This window comes from Cynocephalus volans, chromosome 13, assembly GCF_027409185.1.
Source record: "Cynocephalus volans isolate mCynVol1 chromosome 13, mCynVol1.pri, whole genome shotgun sequence".
NCBI lineage: Eukaryota > Metazoa > Chordata > Mammalia > Dermoptera > Cynocephalidae > Cynocephalus > Cynocephalus volans.
In genome coordinates this window covers 11,824,255-11,846,632 of record NC_084472.1, presented here as the reverse complement: position 1 = coordinate 11,846,632, position 22,378 = coordinate 11,824,255, and the positions used below count along the sequence as shown (strand labels likewise).

The 22,378-nt window shown below is 33.0% G+C and overlaps 1 protein-coding gene across 4 annotated transcripts in view; it reads right to left on the bottom strand.

Annotated features, from left to right (window-relative positions):
• Positions 1-22,378, bottom strand: part of SMCHD1 (structural maintenance of chromosomes flexible hinge domain containing 1) — a 155,612-nt gene that overhangs the window by 50,148 nt on the left and 83,086 nt on the right. For all 4 annotated transcript variants that reach the window (XM_063077158.1, XM_063077157.1, XM_063077159.1 and 1 more), the window contains 9 exons: positions 22,049-22,197; positions 20,999-21,087; positions 20,306-20,424; positions 17,109-17,276; positions 11,234-11,359; positions 9,087-9,166; positions 8,695-8,852; positions 7,218-7,333; positions 5,997-6,061 (listed from right to left, as the gene is read on the bottom strand). In XM_063077158.1, coding sequence (XP_062933228.1) covers positions 5,997-6,061; positions 7,218-7,333; positions 8,695-8,852; positions 9,087-9,166; positions 11,234-11,359; positions 17,109-17,276; positions 20,306-20,424; positions 20,999-21,087; positions 22,049-22,197 — 1,070 coding nt within the window. The remainder of the gene's footprint in view (positions 1-5,996; positions 6,062-7,217; positions 7,334-8,694; positions 8,853-9,086; positions 9,167-11,233; positions 11,360-17,108; positions 17,277-20,305; positions 20,425-20,998; positions 21,088-22,048; positions 22,198-22,378) is intronic.

Sequence of the window (22,378 nt, the reverse complement as noted above, 5' to 3'; positions counted from 1 at the left end):
CAAGGGAAATGCAACTCAGCTTTGAATCACCTCAGTCTCTGAAACCAGACTGAAGTGATAACAGACTGGTAATGGCCAAGAAAACTGACATAAGCAAATGCAAACCCTCTCTGGAGAAAGATACTGTCCTAGACTTCCAATTATTTCTACAAATATTCATAAATAAAATGTCTAGTCCAATAACAAAAACAAAATAACCAGGTATATAAACAAGCAAAAGAACTAGAATGAAAACCAAAAGAAACAAGAGACAATCAAAATAGACTTGAAGGAACTCTAGACAGACTTTAATAAATTGATATTACTCAGGGTAGTAAAAGATATGATTGAAAATTCCAACAAAGAACTGGACTTTAAAAAAAAATTAAATGTAAATTCTAGAGTTGAAAATACCAAACTGAGACTGATAACTCAAAGATGGATTTAACAGCAAATCAGATGTCACTGAATGAAGAATTAGTTAACCAAACATAGTTCAAAGTAAATATCTAGACTGAAGAAAGACAAACGAATGGCAAATAGAAAAAAGAGCATAAGAGACAGAGCACACTGTGAAAAGGACTAACATGCTTATAATTAAGAGTGCCAGAAAGAGATGAAAAGAATGGGGCAGAAGCAATATTTGACAAAATAATGGCTGACAATTTTCCAAAACTGAAGACCACAAAATCAAAACCTATGAAAACCAAGCAGCAGGGCCGGCCTGTGGCTCACTGTGGAGAGTATGGTGTTGATAACAACAAGGCCACACGTTTGGATTCCTATGTAGGGATGGCCAGTAAACTCACTTGGGAGAGCGGGATGCTGACAACACCAAGTCAAGGGTTAAGATCCCCTTACCAGTCATTTAAAAAAACAAAACAAAAAACAAAAAACAAAAAACCAAGCAGCATATGTAAAAAGAAATGCACATACAGGCTCACAGTAAAACTACTGAAAACAAAACTCATAACAACTAAAGGAGGAGGAATAATCATTTATTTTCAATAGAACGACAATAAGACTGACATCTAACTCCTTGATGATGAGATAGTAAAGGATGGCCTGAAAGTACTGCAGGAAGCTACTACATGTAGAATAACATATCCAGTGAAAATATCCTTCAAGTATAAAGGCAGAATAAAGATATTTCAGGTAAAAATAACGAGATAATTAATCGCCAGTGGAAAGACTAAAGGAACTTTTTCAGATGGAATATAATTCCAGATGAGAGCCTTGAGTTCAACATTAACAGAAATAGGATACGTGAGTAAATCTTAACGAATACTGATTGTATACAAAGTAATAATGCCCTGATAAGTTAATATGCACAACAAAAAAGGCATATTAGTTGGGAGAGGGAAAATGAAATTTGAGTGTTCTAAGATCCATGTACTGCTCAAGAAGAAGGTAAAAAATACAAGTTACTATTAGACATTGGTATTTCAAGTATGTATATGTTGTAATCTCTAAGGAAATCATTTAGAGAATAGTGAAAGATTATATAACTACCAAGTTCCTAAGAAGTAGAAAATGACAGTTAAAAACAATAAATCAAAAAGAAAAAAATAGGAAAGAGAAAGGAACAAAGAACAGTTGAATCAAATAAAAAACAGTAAAATAACAGATCCAAAAAGAAGCACATTGATGATTATAAGAGGATACTTTAAAAAGTTCATGGGAAGATTTGTATTATCTTTCAATATTATTTTTTCATGAACTTTATGACATCCCTTCATAAATGAGATCTTTTATCAGAAAAAAAAATTGTAAGTTTTATAAAAGATACACTTAAAAGAAAGAAAAAAAAGATATATTATGCAAACACTAACCGTCATGATCCCTACAATGGCTTGTGCATGTCATTCATATGAACAGCTGGTATACTATTAATCAAAGTAGACTTTAAGGCAAAAAACATTACTCAAAAAAAAAGGAGTACATCATAATGAGGAAAGATTTAAATTGCCAGGAAAATATAATAATAATTTAAGCCTGTATATACTTAATAACAAAGCCTCAAAACATGTAAAGCAAACATTACAGAAAAGAAAAACACACAAATCTATTTGCATACTGGGAGATTCACCACACTGCTGAATAAAGCAGACAAAATATAAAAAATAAAGATACAGAGAAATTAAACAGGGGGCTAGCCAGTTAGCTAAGTTGGTTAGAGCATGGTGCTGATAACATCAAGGTCCAGGGTTTGATCCCTGTACTGGCCAAATGCCAAAAAAGAAAGAAAATTAAACAAAATGATTAGCAAATTTGACCTAAGGTACATATAGAACATTGTACCTGAAATGCACAATACATATTATTTTCTAGTACACTTGGAACAAAAATTGACAATATGCAAACAGTACAAAAACAAATGTCAACTAATTTCAAAGGAATGAAATCACACAGGGTAGGTTCTTTGACCACAGTGGAATTAAACTAGAAATCAATAACATTAAGAAAACCAAGCAGTGTTGATAACACCAAGGTCAAAGGGTTTGGATCCCCATACCGGTGAGTCACCAAAAAACAAAGAAAGAAACCTGGAAAATCCCACAATTTAGAAATTAAACAATATACTTCTGAATAAGCTGTGAGTCAAAGATGAAATCACAATGAAAATTAGAACATATTTTGATCTAAATACTATAAAAAATATAATGTATCAAACTTGTGAATGCTACTAAATCCATGCTTAGGGAAAAATTTATAGCTGTACATACATATATACATATATGTACATAAATATATACATATACATACACAGTCATGCAATACATAATGACAATTTGGTCAAAGATGTACTACATATATGATGGTGGCTATACCATATAGTCTAAGCGTATATATAGCAGGCTATACCATCTAAGTTTGTGGAAGTATACTCTGATGTTCTCACAACAAATTCACCCAATGTTGCATTTATCAGAAAGTATCGCTGTCGTTAAGTGATGAACACACTGTATGTACACATGAAGGGTCTTCAAAAAGTTCGTGAAATGATCCATACTATCTTTTAATTCCATTTTTTTTCATGAGCTTTTTGGAAAAATAGAATTAAAAGATAATATGATCTTTCCATGAACTTTTTGAAGTACACTCATGTGTACACACACACACACACACACACACACACACACACACACACACACACACAAAATAAATGAGCTAAGAAACCATCTCAAGAAGCTTTAAAAAAGAGCAAATAGAACCCGAAGGAAGTAAATGAAAGTAAATGACAATAAAACGAGTACAAAAAGTACAGTACATTTAAAAAGCCAAAAGTTGGTTCTTTGAAAATATCTGCAAAACTGAAGTCTCCTGGTAAGATTAATCAAGCAAAAAAGAGGAAGTACAAATAACTAATGTCAACAATGAGAGATCATCACATCATAATAATCCTACAGAAAATAAAAAGATGACAGTATGAACAACAAATTTGAATCTTTTTTGGGTGGAGGGCAGCTGGCTGGTATGGAGATCCAATCCCATGACTTTGGTGTTACAAGGCTGCACTAACCAACTGAGCTAACCTACCCAGCCCCAGATTTGAAAATTTAGATAAAATTGAAAGCTTCGTCGAGAATTATGTTACCAAAACTGACAAAAGAAGAGACAGAAAATGCAGATTGATCTGTAACTTCTAAATTTGAGGAAAATGAATCCATAACTAAATCCTTCCCCCCAAAAACCTCCAGGCTCAGAAGCCTTCACTGAAGAATGCTACCACCATTTAAGGAAGAAGTATGACACACTTACACAAGATCTTCCCACGAATAAACTAAGATCGAGAGAACCCTTTTCCTCGCTACTTTTGTGAGGCCTACATGATCTAGATAGTAAACCTAAGAAGAATTTATAAGAAAGAAAATTTAGGTTAATTTTAATCATTAATGTAGATGCAAAAATCTTAAGCAAAATATTACCCAAACAAATCCATCTATATATAAGACTGATAATACATGATAAAATTGCCAATAAACATACAATAAAAAGGGAAATATAAATTAAAACTAAACGTGATGCCACTAAAAACCACCAGAAGACTAAACCTGAGAAGACTGGCAAAACCAAATGTTGGTAGGAACACAGAGCGATGGGAACTCATATACTGCTGGTAGAGATATAAATTAGTATAAACACATTGGAAAACTATCTGGCAGCACCTACTAAGGTTAAACATACACATCATCAATGACCCAGCGATATCACTTCTACGTATGCACCAATGTTAAGTGTTATTTGTAACAGCCCCAAACTGAAAATGACGCAAATGGCCATCAACATCAGAATGAATAATTGTAGTATGATCATACAATGAAGTACTATACAGCAATGAAAATGAATTTATAGCTAATCCAACTTAATAGATTAATCTCACAATGTTGAGTGAAAGAAGTCATATACAAAAGAACAGGGTATATATAAAAAATGAGCACAACTAACCAGAGAATTTAGGAATGTATGCTTGGATAACAGAACTCTAAAAGTATACAAGTCAGGAAAGGGTTTGTGGTATATGCGTCTGTGTGTCAACATGAGTGTGTATGCATGCACAGCAGGAAGAAAGGAGGTAAAGACTGGGAGAGCCCCAAGGGAGTGGTTCCATAATAATGGCAATCTTTTTTTTTTTTTTGCATGTATATATTTGTTTGTAGATAATGGCAATCTTTTATTAACTTCAGTAGTGGTTGCATAGACATCCACTTTGGGAGAAATCACAAAGTTACATATCTCGGTTTTTGTACTTTATGGGTTTTACATCATATTTTCAAAAAAGGTTAAAATGTTACACAAGATTAAATGTAGAACCCCAAACATAGTAACTGACACACCTTAAAAACAAAAATATTATTTTCATCTAGTCACACATATCAAATATATTGAAGTATACTCTATTATATTACATATGTAACTGACAGTGTATGTGATAATTTTTTCACTGAAGTGAAACTCATATAACAAAAAATTAACCATTTTTTAGTACGTTCACACTGTTGTGCAACCACCACTTCTACATAGTTCCAAAAGAGCATGCAATTATTTTTAGATTTACTAAAAGGTCCCTTTAAACTGATACCTTGGAATGCCAAAATAATATTAAATCAAAACAAATCACATATTTTATAATACAATAAAACAGTCCAATTCTCACATATTTTAGTAGACTTCATAAACTGAAAGATAATTTAACAGATGGAAAATGCAGTATGTCCCTTTCAGGATGTCAATCAGCCCTGTGCAATAATTTGAGCATACTTAAAAGCTCAAAGGTAATATTATTCAGAGTGTGTTCCAAGGACAGATGCTGGTCTGAACATTTTATTACTGGTCACCAAAAAATTACAAAACTCAGAGTGCTCAGAAACTTTCATAGCAATCTGACACTGCCTCTACAATAAGTGCACGTTCAGTAGACTTTTTTCTTTTTAAAAACAAAGAACACAGGTCTATAATCAATTGAGAATTAAAAAAACAAAAACTGGTCCTTCATCAGTACTCTAAAAAAATTTTTTTAAATGAACGAAAATAAGCATTTGACCTTATTTGTGATAATTTAAAGAATTTTTAAAAGAAACATTAGACAATCCTTTCAGAACCCTTTTTCAGATTTGAAAATGGGGTCCATAACGAAGACACAACATGCTAAGTCACATAACAGTGAAAGCTAGTTCAACCTTTCTTAATTCATAAGATCTTAGAATTATAGAAATCTCCCGTATAATGAAAAATTATGAAGTGCTCTGACAACATAAAGGAATTCTTTAGATGGCTTTCATAGTTTCAAAAACTAATGCATCCATCACAACACTTGTCCCTCAAACCATTTTACCAAGCTTAAAAACAAACAAAACACATCTTTTCCCAAAAACTTTCTGAGAAAAAATTAGAGATACTAACATTTTCTATTCGATCACAAATCACTTTTCCCTAGGTGAACAGGCAAACATCTCCAAGGCTGAATTATTCTGTAATAAAATATACATACAAATATGAAATGATTTGAGAAATACCTGAAATAGAAGCAGCCATCTTCCTTGTCATTATCTTTTATTTTATTACAACTAAAGGTTTCTGCCTGGAAAGGGGAAGAGAGAAGAGGGAAGGAGGAAATGACAAATTTTAACATGGTATATTTAGAAAATTTATTATATACTTGAACTAAATGTAAATCCAGATGACATTTGGATTTATAAATGTACAAATACAAACACATGTATGTATATTTACAATACATGTAAGACAACATGAGATTAGTAACAGTAGAAAGACATCCCATTATTAAAGGACACACAATAGACCTCTATAGGGGTGATATTATTTTAAAGTAATAACAGTATGACTGAAATGACAGTCTAAATTAAGCAAGCAAAGCTCAAAATTAAGATAAATTAAGATAGCTCAGTTTGTAAACTTTCAGACTGTTAAATTAAGCAAGCTAGTTTCCAAAACAGATGATTAAAATGAATCAAAAATGCTCAAGTAAATTATTAAATTGGGATGCTCTGCTAAACTTTTAAGGTTTAGTTTCTAATTTGAGATTTATTTCAGATTTGTGCTGTTCAGTATGGTAGCCAATAGCTACATGTGGCTATCGAGCACTTGAAATGTGGCTGGTCATGTGGTGTAGAGTACACACCGAATTTCAAAGACTTGGTAAGATAAAAGAAGGTACAACCTTTTAAATAATTTTTAACTTATTGATACATGTTGAAATGGTAACTTTTGATATATTAGGTTAAAAACATTAGAATTAATTTTACTTATTTACTTTTACCTTAATGAGGCTACTAGAAAGTTTATATACCAGGTATGATATTTCTATTGGACAGATCCTGCTCTAGATCCTCCAACTCTTCTTCCTACTCTTCCCCTTCTTTATCCTGTAGTCTATCAATCACATCTCTTTGCTATCTCATTTTCTATATTATCCCTTTGTCATATTTAATGGCTTTGCCTTGTGCTATTGCCCTTTAGATGAAACAATTTTAAAGTGTAAAGTACGCTAAAATTTTAAGAAAAATCACAATGTAGCCTATTTTTTTTTCAATAGCATCAACACTTAATTTTGAAACATACATTAATGTATTTTTTTTTTAATTCTCAAGGAATAGATTGGATTAATTTCTAGTTCTCACATATGTACGCACTGTATTTTTACATTAAATTAGATTTAGTTTTAAATTAAATATAAGAGCTACTTTTAAATTTAAAAAATGCTTTCCATGACTCACATTTGCTGGTGGTCGGTTCCCACTGCTAGACAGCTTCCACATTTTCATGGAAATACGTGCGGGATTAATATTTTTAATGATACTGTCATCTTCAGAAATAACACTAATCATAAAATCTGTCACAGTAAACATTAAAAAAAATTTTCTTTCCAGTTCAATTAATGGACATGGTTAAATAAGTGTATGCCTTAAAGCATACATATTATTTGTTAATAATAAAATTCTGATGAAGAAAAAAATAAAATATTTTTTAACCAGCATTCCACGGCAATTCATCTATAAAACTTCCTATCATGATAGACAATTTTCTAGTGCTAAACTTAGACATCAAGTTCTCCCCCAACAAACCTAACAAATACATCTTTGCTTGTAATATGATTTTGTCTTATTTTTACAGTCTGCCATGCTGTAAATTCTGACATGCAATACCAAAAAGGCGAGACTGTGTATATTCAGCAACTTAGAAATAGGCCAGTTTGTCATGACACCATATGCTCTATGTATTCCAAGAACATGTTTATACTCTTTTACGATTTTCAATAGCATACATTAGATAACTATTATTATATATAATATTCCCATTATATTTACCATCTGTAACATTCATTTGGCACCTGTTATTTTTTAATCATAGAAAATAGGTCTTATCTCCCCAAAACAAATTTAAAACTTTATACAAAGTACACAGCATCTACTGCATAAAGTATAAAAGGCTATGCATATTAGTAAAAGTACAAAGAATATATATAACTTAGTTATTAAAAATTATTGTTAAAAATTTTTAATCTAAACACTCTGGTGTATTTTCATTACTTATAACTTATGTCAAGGAATTTATCCCATTGAGAAAACAGAAGTCTTCTACCCATGTAAATCAAATACTATTTTCCTACTGACTTAGCACCTGCACACTACACTGAAATTATCTGCTTACTTGATTGTGTCTTACATTAGAAGGAAATCATTGAAAACTGCCATACTCATTATTGTAACTAAGAGCCCAGCACAGTGCTTGAACACAGCAGGTATTTAGTAAATGTTTGTTGTTCTGAAATTATCTTTAATCATAAACGCTGATGTGATGTATTTCCATGCAAATTAAGTTAAATGGTCCAGGTTCTGATAGGTTTAAGATAACATTACAACCTATTTAGTAGAGCATAACTCCACAGTTCTCATCATTTAATTATTATTTCTTTTACAGAATTTCACAATTCAGTGAACGTACAAATACCAACTGAACTAATTACCTTGGGCTATCAGTTTAGTTCATTCTTGACATTGAAGAAATGCTGGACATAGGGATGAGAGTAGACATTGCTAATTCAAATGTATTTTTTTGTCACATAGAAGCCTATTATATGCATGCTTTTTTTTTTTTTTAATCATGGTGGACATCTAGGACAAATAATTTATTCCACTAATATGAAAAGCAAATTGTCATTACACATTTATTTCAATACTGTGAATTACTCACCAGTGAAAAGACCCCCTGCTAAAAAGGAAGCGTCTCTGTCATATTTAACATTGAGACGAATGGGTTTTTCAGGGTCTGGAAGAATCATTAACTTAATTATAGGTCCTTCTATTGTACTCTTGTTATAGATAGCTTTAACCTGCATAACATGTTCTCCCCTAACAAAAAAAAGAGAGAGAGAGAGAAGAGGGTTTCAAATTACATTAGCTACAACCTAAAAGTTCTCAATTTACGTGAAGTTCAGCTCTTTTTGGAAACCTCTTTACTTCTATTCAGTTCCAGTTCCTGCCTAACACTAAATAGAAGGATGGTTATTATTCTTAACTTCAGCAAATAATAAAAAAAAAATCAATCTCTATATTACCAATAACTATCAAACTTTTGGTTCTTACCTAGGGGCAAAAACATTGAACACTCCCAAATTAGCCCTGCCCTTCTCATCTGTTTTATGCTGTTGGTTTGAAGGCGTGAGCTAAAAACAAAACAAAATAAAATGGTTAATCAGAAAATTCTAAAGATCAAATAAGTTCTTTTCTTATATTACAGTATTCTTTTCCTCTATTCCTATTGTAAAACATATTTTTGCACATACTTCTTAAATCTAAAATTTTCAAATCTGAACTAGTTTAAATAATGTTATATGTAATCACATAATCCAAAGAGTAATAATCACTCATCTTGATCAATTAAACTATAATTTTAAGTATTTCAGTTATTAAGTTGTAGAATTCTATGTTCACTATTTCAATATCACTGATATATCAAGCGAAGTGGTTACAACACTGAAAGTATCTTCTAAAGATGGTGTGGGTGTAGAGAAATAAATAGACAGATACTCAAGTCAAGGCATCATAATACTATCTCCATTCTTAATTCATCTTTCTCAAGAATGTTTATCCAGATGTGCTTCTTAAATTTCTGCTGCAATACCACTTTCATAGTGATAACCAACCTTTCACTTTCAAGTGATTAAGAATCAGTGGCCACATTTCCTAATAACTGGTTAGAAGAGTCTCTTAGCCTTTTACTGATACTTCTCTAAAAAACAGAACCATACCCTTATTCCGTGGTTGAAAATAATCAACGTTTAACTCTTCTGGAAGCAAACATGCAGAACAAAAGTGAATTTGCAGATTGTGGTAACAGATAATCAGACTCTCTCCTAAACCCTAACACCCATCTCTGTTTAATGGAGTCTAAAGAGTAGGTAATAATGGTGCATGCAGACAGAAAAAGCAATAGATGGGAGGGAAAAATGAGAAGTAGTAATTGAAACAATACGATAAAGTCCTAATTTATATCTGTCCCATTTACCCTCTGATCCATAGTCTCTCAATCCATCTTTCTCAAAATTCTCCCATCTAGGTCCCAAATTCTTCGTGCTAAGCCAGAGAACTTAAGTATTGTATTTCAGGTTATATAGTAGGAATATCATAATCTTGTTTGACAGTCTTAAGAACTCTGACTCTGATTACTTTACTATGAAAACAGGTCCAAACATATCACTTTAACCTTGTCACTTTAATCTCCCATATTACTTTTAAGATCACTTTGTCAGATCCCGGGAAATCCTTGTTGGGATTCTGAATGAACTAATCAATTTCAAGAGAACTGCTATCTTTACTTGATATCAACTGTTTCTCATATTACACTTATAAAACATTTGTACTTTACAAATGTAATTCTTGTAACTTGAGAGATACTCCAGATTGTCTGAATATAACCCCCAAAACTCTCTCTGGGTTGCCTAGCAACAACCTGGCTGGGACAAATGAATTCCCTACAACCAACAGAAGGGACTGTGTAAAAACACATGCTGCAAAGATTGGAAGCTTCTCTTCTTTACCCTAGCAGAAGGGCCTCCAATTTTGCACCAGGCATCCAAAGCCTCCACTAGATCCTGAGCAGCTGGCTGTCCCAATATTCAAGGAAACAATTGACACCTATCATCTTAAACTTTCTGGTAGCCAAGCACTATGTTTGTCCCCAAACTTAACAAGGCCATGTTTATACATGCCCCATAAAATGAATAAAAGAGGAGAGTGAACTAACTCATCCTTGAACAACCCAGGATGTCTAGCAGCTTTGCCTAGGCTCTGGGAGCTATCCGTAAGATAAGTAGAAGAATCTGTATGCTTCTTTTTGCTTAGCCTCAGCATGTATGTTCCCCAAATAATGCTTGTTCCTTAACCCATACTGTAGGTCACTATGGTATCTGTCTTCATTCATCTTGTCAGTGTTAGTTATCTTTTCATCCTAATCTGAAATACAAATATTACTAGTACTATTTAATAAACTCTCAAATAGCCTTCACTGTACAATGTTAGTCCCTTGTTACACTGTTTGTAAGATATAAACTTTACTTCCTCAAAATAATTATAAAATATCTTTCCATTGATTTATGCTAAGTAGTAATGAAGGTTATACAAGACCATGTTTAAAAAAGTTAAAAGAAACATGACACCTAAAGATATGATCGTTAGAATGAAATCCAGAATTTTAAGTATGTGAAAATTATTTGAGGAAATTTAAAACCTACCTTTAAGTTGCTAGCTTTTATGAGACTTATTTTAACATGTGGTACTGGTGCTGGATTATCCCACTGATCACAAAGTTGAACAGTAAGAGGATTCTGTAATTCTCTTCCATTAATCACTGGAATGGACTGAAATGGACATAAACATTTTAAGAAGTATTAAATCATATGTACAAAATAATATAATTAGTTGAATACCTGTAAAACAACTACTGAATTTATCTCTGTTCTACTCACGAATGGTTTCTCTCAATGAAAATAAACTTTTGGAAGCCAATTAAATTGCAACAAATGAGCCCCTTATAGAAATGATTAATAATTTGATAAAAGGAAAAATAGCATTTGACATTTTGACATTACTGGCTTCTAACACAGATTCCTAAAAGTCACATATTAGAGTAACTTCAATGGAAACAGAATTTTATCTTTGGTTCTCAGATTTAGCATTAGCAATGTAGTTTAGCTGCTTTGTCAATTGTCAGCTCTCCGCCATTGCGCATTAAGCAGTAATACAGCTTTCTAGCCCTTGGTTAAACAGAACTACTCTAATGATCTACACTGTCTTGTTTACTTCTTGCTTCTTCCCTAGTTAATATGTAAGGCTGTGTAATTCTAGGAATCTGACTGCTGACCTATTAATATTGTATATATCAATGGAAACACATTGTCAAGCAAGATACCTGACAAAGGCGCAATCTAATGGCAGATTTTAAACTAAAAAAAAAAAAATGGGAAAGAACTAAAGAGCAAAAAAGGAGAGCTGAGGGCCGAGCCCGTGGCGCACTTGGTAGAGTGCTGCGCTGGGAGCGCGGCAACGCTCCCGCCGCGGGTTCGGATCCTATATAGGACTGACCAGTGCACTCACTGGCTGAGTGCCGGTCACGAAAAAACGACAAAAAAAAAAAAAAAAAAAAAAAGGAGAGCTGATTTATTATCTCTCTCCTACTGATAATGTTCCTTCTGCTTCCTCCAGCCCCCACTCTTATCTCTGGTAATTGGTTAAGAAATTATGTTGCGAGGCTGCTAGAAATGGGAGAATAATTAATGCTGTGCTATGGATAGAACATAAAAAAAAAAAAAAAAAGAAGCACACCTGGGGTCCTACACAGGAGCCAAGGGCAGCCCCCTCCTCCCAGAAACAGGCAAGAGAGCACAACCCTGCCTGCTGAAAACACAATTTCTATGCAGGTGGCCCACCACAGCGTAGACACAACCACCATGCAGGTGGCCCACCAGACACTTGACTGCATTGACACAGGAGAGTCACCAGTGGAGACCTGAAATAGAAGAGGATGTCTCTCTCCTCAAAGCCCACTCCAGAGTAACAGAAGAAGTAACAGCTCTACCACCTAACCAGACAGCAACACAGAGGTAGTACTTGACACCAGCAAAAGAATACAGTAATTCTCAAATACCAGTCCCTATAGAACAGGAAATCCTTGAAATGACTGAAAAGGAATTCCAATCAACAATCTTAAGAAATGCACTGAGATACAAGAAGACTCAATTAGACAACATAATGAAATGAGAAAAAAATCCAGGATATGAAGGAGGAAATTTAATTAATACCTTAAAAAAGAATATAGCAGAACTCACGGAACTGAAAGATACAATCAACAAAATAAAAAACACAACCAACAGCTTAAGTAGCAGGTGAGAACAAGCAGAGGAAAGAATTTCTGATTTCAAGATAGTCTTTTAAAAATAATCCAGGTGGACAAAAAAAGGAAAAAAGAATTTTTTTAAAATGAAGATAATCTAAGAGAGCTAGCAGACAACCTTAAGTGCACAAACACTCAAATCACGGGTGTTCCAGAAAGGGAGGAGAAAGGAGAATAAGGCATGGAAAGCCTATTCAATGAAATAATAATGGAAAACTTCCCAAGTATAGGGAGAGACACAGACCTTCAGATCCAGGAGGCTCAAAGATCCCCAAACAGATTCTCTCCAAGACACATTATAGTCAAACTGGCAAGTCTCAAAGAAAAAGAGAGAATCTTAAAAGTAGTAAGAAAAAAAGAGTCAAGTCACCTATAAGGAAGGCCCTGTCAGACTAACAGCAGACATCTCAACAGAAACTCTACGGGCCAGAAGAAACGGGATGATATACTCAAAATACTAACAGAAAAAACCTGCCAGCCAAAAATACTGTACCCAGCAAGGCTATCCTTCAGAAATGAGGGAAAAATAGTGTATTTTCCAGGAAAACAAAATCTGAGGGACTTTACTACCACACAATCAGCCCTACGAGAAATCTTCAAAGAACTACTGCATCTGGAATCTGAAAACTGATAATCACCACCACAAATACACAAGAAAGAACCAACTAGTAGATGCAAATGAAAAAGAAAAAGAAACTAAATCTTACCACCACAAAAAACCATAAAGACAATGCAATAATGCCCCTGCTTTATTTCTGATTTTAGTAATTTCAGTATTCTCTTTTTTCTTGGTCAGTCTAGATAAATGTTTGCAAATTTTGTTGATCTTCTTAAAGAATCAACTTTTGGTTTTGTTGATTTTCTCTACTGTTTATTTATTCCCTATTTCATATATTTCTGTTGTAATCTTTGTTATTTCCTACTTTTATTTGCTTTTGGTTTAGTTTGCCCTTTTTCTATTTTCTTAAGGTAGAAGATTATATTACTGATTTGAGATTGTTATTTTTAATTTAGATGTTTCTACACATTTGTGAATTTCCTAAATTTCCTTCTGTTATCGTGGTCAAAGAACATATTTTCTATAATCTTAATCTTTTTAAATCTATTAAGACTTGTTTTGTGGCCAAAAATTAAAAAAAAAAAAAAGACCCTTGCGACTGGTTTAGTTATAATGCTTGTCTACCACAAAATTTACAGAGCTACAGTTGGTTATATTCCACCTGCCAGAGTTTATAAAAATCTTGAACTTTTTTTTAATTGAATCATAATTTATTATCCATATTTTGGGGGTTCAACATTGGTGTATGTTGATCAAATCAATATTATTAGCATATACATTATTACAAATCATACTTCTTCTTTATGCCCCTTTAAAAATCTTGAATTTTAATAAGAGCTGAGAATTTCAAAATGGAAATTTTTTTTTTAACCACGTTACTTTTTTCCTAATCACACAATTATCTACCCCACTATTTTTTTTTTAAATTGTAACACAGAATCAACTATGCTCATATCTGTGGGATACAGAGTTGAATATCATTACCTGTGTGCAATGTGATGCTCAAATCAGGATAATCAGTATATTCAGCATTATACAATGTAATCATTTTTCCCTGTAGCCCTTTACCAATTCCTCCCTAACCCATCCCCCTTCCTACCTCTGGTAATCTCAGTTCTGTTCTCTCCTTTTGAGAGTTCAACATATTATTATGATTGTTGTATCTTTCATCTTTTTTTAATTAATTAATTTTTTAGCTCCCACTTATGAGTGGGAACATGGTATTTCTGTGCCTGGCTTATTTCACTTAACATGATCTTCCCTAAGTTCATCCATGTTGCTAAGAATGGCAGTATTTCATTCTTTTTTTATGGCACAGTAGTATTCCATTGTACAAATATCACATTTTCCTTATCCAGTCATCCAATGACAGACATTTAGGTTGGTTCTAACTCTTGGCTGTTTATTGTAAATAGAGCTGCAATAAACATAAAGGTGCAGGTATCCCTCTGACATGGTGATTTCTATTCCTTTTACCCTATCTACTTTGAAAGAATATCCTAACTTTAAGGATTCCATTTAAAGATATTATTCAGAAAATGACTTGTAGCCCAAACTACTACTAGTAATAAAGTTTTTAAGAAATAGTGGAAAAAGCAAATTTCTAAAATCAAATGTTTGTAAACACAAATCTGCCCTCTGTCACTTTTTAATACTGGCATGTTATTTAACACTTCAGAATTTCAGTTTCTTCATTTATAAAACAAGAACAATATATGTGTACATTTATTTTATATATATATATATATTTTTTTTTTTCTCTCTCTATTATCATGCTTAGGTGTTATATCAGTTCCCCTTTTCCATTCAGATCCTATGGGAGGAAGGTGGGTCAATAATTAAGTAGGGAAAATCAACTATTAAATGATTATTTAAATATAACCTTATCTGTAACAGACCGGTAAATTAGTTTTAGGTTTTATTGTTAAAGTTTCTGGATTACTATGGTATCTGTAAATAAACCTTATAAAATTTTTTGAGTTAACAAGTTGTCATTATATTTTCTATGCCCTACCCAAAATCAAGCAAAAAGATGAACATGTCAAGAATTTTTCCACCTCAAAAGCATACAATGTTCTAGGACCGAGCCTGTGGCGCACTCAGTAGAGTGCGGCGCTGGGAGCGCGGCGACGCTCCCGCCGCGGGTTCGGATCCTATATAGGAGTGACTGGTGCACTCACTGGCTGAGTGCCCGTCACGAAAAAAAAAAAAAAAAAAAAGCATACAATGTTCTAGAATATAGTCAACCAATAAATCCTTCACTGGCATCAATGAGCATTAAAAAAGTGTTAATTTATATAGTGCAAGTACTCCCAGATAAAAATAAACACACTGGCTCTTCAATGAAATCCCTCAGTGAACACACTATTACAGAAAAAACTTTTTTAAAGTACACTCTCATAACCAGTTCATGTTTTTTAAGTGCACAAATCAAAAAGAGCAATCTCATACTAAGGCACAGGCATGTAAACTTTTCTCAGACAACTGGCTACTTTACCAGGATAATTTCATCTACTACCATGATTATGTATGTCCCTTTAAAAAAAAATGCATTCTATCATACCAACAGTTAAAGCCCTGTTATACCATAAGTGAACACCAGAATCTGAACATTTTAAAATCAGAATTCTATCAAAGGATATAAAATTTCAGTTAGGAGGAATAAGTCCAAGAGATCTACTGTATAACATGGTGACTATAGTTAATAATAGTATATTCCACTCTTGGAAAAAAGAATTTTTTTTTTTTTTTGGCAGCTGGCTAAAATGGGGATTGTTGGAACTCTTGACCTTGGTATTACAAGGCTGTGCTCTAACCAACTGAGCCAACAGGCCAGCCCTTTAAATAATTCTTTTTTTTTTTCTTTTTTTCTTTGCAGCTGGCCAGTACTGGGATCCAAACCAGTGACCTTGGTATTATAAGGTTACACTCTATGTATTCTTGAAAAAGGTTAACAGAATAGATTTTTAAGTGTTCTCATCACAAAAAAATAAGTATGTGAGGTGATGCATATGTTAATTAGCTTGACTTAGGCATTCCACAATGTACATGTATTTCAAAACAACATGATGTACACTATAAATACGTACAATTTTTACTTGCTAATTAAAAAATAAAGAAAAATGTTAAAAAATAAAATTAGAATTCTAAAAATTCAGTGATAAAAAAATCACAGGTAAGACCAGGCAGACATTTGCAAAATTAGTATTTAAGATTTAAGTACTTTCATAGGGAGGCATATAGAAGTATTATGGGTGTAATGACTTGATGTCTGGGATATGCTTTAAAAAACTCCAACAAACGGTTTTTAAGTTTTTGAGTTAGTGAGAGAACAATGAAACAAAATTGGCAAAAATCAGTAACTGGTGAAACTGGGCAACTGGCACATGAGGGTTCATTACACTATTCTTCTTACTTTTATGCATGTTTGAAAATTTCTGTAAAAAAGTTAAGGTTTGAATTATTACACTTATTTTTTAACAAACTAGAACACATAATGAATTAAAGTATTAAGACATTACCTTGCTCTTTTGTTACTGTTACTGTTATGATTGTTATTACTTTAACAACAAAAATGTCTATTTTGATCCATTGACAATCTGAAAGTAATAAACCATGTAATATTAAGTTCTTTCAGTCAAGACAGGAAGTTACTTACCTCCTTTAGTTCTGGCCAGTCTATAAGGAGAAGTTTGGCTGGAGGCCCAGAAATTAGCTGCACTCGAATAAAGTCAGAAAACTCACGCCAAGTAAAACAAAGATCCTTATTTCCAGGAGGACATGGAATAAATCTGATGCCTCTTACACTTATACTTTGTGTGTTTTCCTAGTGAGGAAAGCACATTGAGAAAAGTTGGGGATATCACTTAGTTTTTAGAAAAACAAAATGAAATGTTTTGTTATCATCCCATGGGCATACAGATATGTTTTTGGGTAACATGACAGCAAATAAATTTCATCCATGACAAACAGTGACACTACAAATTTCATTTTCATGAAAGTAGAAATTAAGTTTCTTTTTTTGGGTGGGGGAGAAGGGAAACTAAAGGTTCTAGTTACATCTTTTTACCTTACCTTTTCCTAATTTCCCTCTTCCTTATACTGCCTCCTTTCTGTTATCCAAATAGTCAAGTATGCGCCTGCTCAATTACCTTTGTACGTGTTCCTTCCCTTTGTTTGCAACATTCTCTACCAGATATCCACATGGCTTTTATTTTTTTGCACATATGAAACCATAATAAGAAGAGTCTTCCCTGATCACTCTATATAATGGCACACTATCCCCTTCCCTACTTGATTGTTCTTATCACTTATTTCTTATCTATAGCATGTCCTCCCGACAAGATGATCTCCACAAGCATAGGGGCTTTAATTTGTCACTGTTCAATCTCTGTTACTTAGAATAATGCCTAACACATCATTTTAATGGGAATCAATGAAACTAGCCTATAATCTTTGCAATGTGACTGAATGACATAAACTGATTCCATACTGGCATAAGCACTGTAGTATTCACATTTTAAGTGACCCTTAATGATTTAATCATCTTAAATTTACACTAGATAAAAATCTACTTCATCAAGACTTAAAAATCAGAGATAAAACATCATGATTTACATTCTGAAACAACTGTTTGTAGAACATTTTATGTAAAAAGACATTACAAAATAACCAAAATTAATCCCCCCCTAAAACCTCAGTGAGCAAAGGGGATTTTTCAATATTTGGAAAACAAATTAAGTAGATATTTATTTATCAAACATACTGAAAACTTAAAATATATAAAGTCTATCCCAGGATTCTACACTTAATAGCAAAACAACCAAAAGCCCTCTTGAAGAGGTGATTTCTTTTTTAAAGTCATGTTGAAAGTTGTTCTGGCTTTACTTCAAATCTTGAAGATGAAACTGCATTTACAAATTGTAGATAAGTACAAGAATTAAATAGATAAGCATAGAATTAAATATAAAATTCTGAAAAGGAGCCAAGACAGTATATCAACTGTAAAATGAACAATGCAGAAAAAAGTCCACTTGGCTGGAGAGTAATGAGCTATGAGGGGAGAAAGGTGTGATATTATGCTCTGGTAAAATACAGTAGAGGGCATTACAAGCTATAGTAAGGCAATGGATTTTAAATGTAGTATAATATAAAATACTGATGGGTCTGATGGGTGGGCATAAGTAGAGAACTGAAAATTGACCATTAAATTTGGTCAGGTGAAACAAAGCAGAAAAACATGATCAGAGTGGCTTGCTACACAATGACAGAAAAGGATGTGAAGACAGAGTATACATAAAACTCTGCCAAGGAGTTCTGCTTTAAAAAGAAGAGATTTTTGGGCCGGCCCCATGGCTCACTTGGGAGAGTGCGCACTGGGAGTGCAGCAGCGCTCCAGCTGCAGGTTCGGATCCTATATAGGGATGGCCGGTGTGCTCACTGGCTGAGCACGGTGCGGGCGACGCCCAAGCCAAGGGTTGTGGTCCCCTTACCGGTCACAAAAAAGGACAAAAAAAAAAAAAAAAGAGAGATTTTACTATAAAGAGGAGGAGGGCAGTAGATGGACAGGAATACGGGGCCAAAAGAAGTTTTGGTGGTTTTTTGGGGAGTGGGAAAGGGGGTTTAAGATGACAGCTATTATGGCATGCTTATATACTTATGATTTAATAGAGGGGAAAAACTGAAGATGTAGGAAGACAGGTTACAGTTTAGGAGCAATTAGGTAAAAGAGGTTAAGAGCTTGTGCGAAGAGTGGTAGGAAGCAGGTATTGGTCATGCACTACAGGAGCACATTTATTTTTTTATTTCATCTACCGATGGGGAAAAGCTAGATAATGGAAGAATCTAAAAGTCAAAGAGTATACTTTATCATTATACAGTAAACAAAACATCATTAAAAGTTCTTTGGTGGGGTTCCCATATAGTGAAAATGGTGTTCTGAAAATTAGAAAACAATAGCATAACAGATTACTAGAGACAGACACTCTAGTTAGTAAAGGCAAAGAGGAGGCTATTCTTGTGATTATCCTGCTTAGTAAAAAGTGTAATGGAGGCTCTAAGAGAAGGAAGAGTTTTAAAAAGCATTCAGTGCTCTCAATGAGTTCAACTTCTCTTAAACCTGGGAGAACCCCTCCTTTCTCACCCCCTCTGGCCTGGCAGATTCCTTGAAAGACCAGCATGTCCTTTTCCCTAAACCTGTCTCTGAACCTCTCTAAGCCAAGTACATTATGCTTGTTTGTTTTAAACTTAAAGAATTCTGGGGGGAGGGGAGGAGGGAGAAGGGAGGGAGGTTTTGGTGATGGGGAGCAATAATCAGCCACAATGTATATTGACAAAATAAAATTTAAAAAAATAAATAAATAAAAATAAAAAGCAAAGCTTATAGCAGAACTGAAAAAAAAAAAAAAAAAAAGAATTCCACTAGGGTTTTATTTTTCAAGCTAACCTGAATTAACTGCACAGTTGCAAACTTTACCAATTAGTCGTCATCTCAGTATCCTGTTTAATGCAAGGAGTGAGCACCAAGAAATTTTATCTAAATAGCTACCTGAAAAATTACCTTTATATATACACCCCCCCCCCCAAATATTTATGGACACAATAGTATTGTCTTGATTTTGCTTCAAAAAAATATGGTAAGGGGTGAAGTGATGATTGTTAAAGCTAAATGATGGAACAAAGGAATTACTTAAGTTATTCTGTCTACTTCTGCATATGTTTGAAATTTTTCATCATAAAATGACTTTTATGACTTTTATTTTAAAAACTAAAATCTCTTTTAGTTATTTCAGTCTTCCCCAAACTTTTTGTTATACATAAAACAATGGTATAAACTATTATAGAAAGTAGTCATACCTGAAAAGTAGTTTTCAAATTTGAGCTATCAAGTCCAGCACCAGCAATTGACAAAGCAGACAAAGAACTTGGTGAAAATGCTTGAATCTGATTTCCATACTGATCTGTAACTATTACAACTAAAAAAAAGGAAAGTTTTACTTTAAAGTGTTTTTTTTGAATAAAAGATACAGATACCTATAATATAATTAATAAAAACATGCTTAGAAACTTACTCCTTGGTATCTTACCTAAGTAAATTTTTAGTATAAGAATCATACTCATTTCTTTCATAATAATTACAAAAAAAATCAAGAATCTACATAAATACATTTAAATTATATACTAACGATGCTACTGTTAATCAGATTTTTTACCATGAAAAATTGAAGGAAATATTTTAATATTATGTAATTTTCTAGATATAAGAGGTATACAGGCTACATAGGAATCCATTCATATATTTACTTTTAATATTGACTATTATTACTTCTAAAAAAAGGCATGATTTTTTATTTTTGCTGAACTGATTTCAAAGGTATGTCAGCCTAGGTAAAGAGAGTCAAAATACGTCAATCTTATCTGACAATAGATTTTAAACCAATAATATTTTATAAACCCACAGCTTTTCTTTCAGATTATGTATGCTAAGACAACAATGCAAGGAACCATCATAGAAGTGGTTTAAAGAAAGAAAAAGCAGGCCATACTAACCTATTTCTGCTTGAAGCTCTTGGCCCATCTGTACTGTTTTTCCTCCTCTTAGCTCACATTTTAAATGTTTAGGTTCGTCAGGAAGTGGTCTAAAATTGGTTAACAAGTTAAAAGGCTTTAGTTACACCATTAATTGTAGAAAAAAACAGTAAAGTATTTCCTCTTTAATTTGCTAAAAAGTAACACATATATAACATTCACTTTCTAAAACTTACATATAATAACATCCCTACAAATACTTCTTCAATTTACAGAACACAGCTATTAACCCAAAAAGAAATAGGTAAAAGATAGCTTGCAAAGATGGTAGAGAATACAGACCAAAAAATTACAGACATGGTAAGTCATGGTATCTATACTGAATTAAAAGGAAACTATTACAAGAGAGCACTGAGAAAACAGATGAGTCTATAAGAATAACTCATCAAGAGATCTGGCTATGGTTAGAGAGTAGTACATCTGAAAATTTTCTCTCAAACACAGTGCTGTTCTAAGTATTGGGAATAGTATGGAAATGGGTAGAGGAATTAAAGTACAAGAGGTTATTATAAAAAAGGTGGCCAAGGAATTGATAGGCCAGGAAAGAAGATAGGTTTTTTTAAAAAAATGTATTTACTTAAATCTTACCCTTTTCTATGCATTCTACATATTAATTGAGTTGAACTCAACTTTGAAAATTATCATTAACCAGTAAAAGAATTTATTGGTTAATTACACATTGGCTGATCATACTGCATCTTTTGTATTTTTCAGTTCTTTGTCATTTTGCAGGTGTTTTCATTGTTGCATGCACTAGGAGGACTTTCCTTTAATGAAAGTTCTGTTTCTTCTAGCTATTAGAGAGCCAATTCAGCATAGGGTTATGATGATAGAAAGAATTAATCACTATTTCCAGTGAAACTTTATTCCAAAGACAACCTACCATATTTCATTGAAACAGCAATCTTTTCTACATTAAAAACAACTTTCACATGTGTGTACTGGAGAAAAGTATTTTTGTTGCTATATGCTGAATTTTAAAATATCTCAAAATATACTAAGTCTACAAACCTTACTGTAAATGCACTTTCCAAAGACACATGATCATCTTGGAATGAAACCTGGCAATAGCGCATATCTTTTACAGATGTTGGTACTTGTACATCAGGAAGTAGACCCTGTAGCAAATGTTCTTTGTTAATCTCAGGAGTCCAATTAACCTAGAAGAAAATTATATATTTAAGAATAATATAAAGCTTAGTTTGTATAATGTCCTCCTACTGCCACTTATCTTACTGAAGACTCTTAACGCTAAATTATAAACAATCTTCCTTACCCCCAAGGAAAAAGAAAGTCCCTTTATGATCAGAAATGATGGTGATTCATATATTACTATGATAA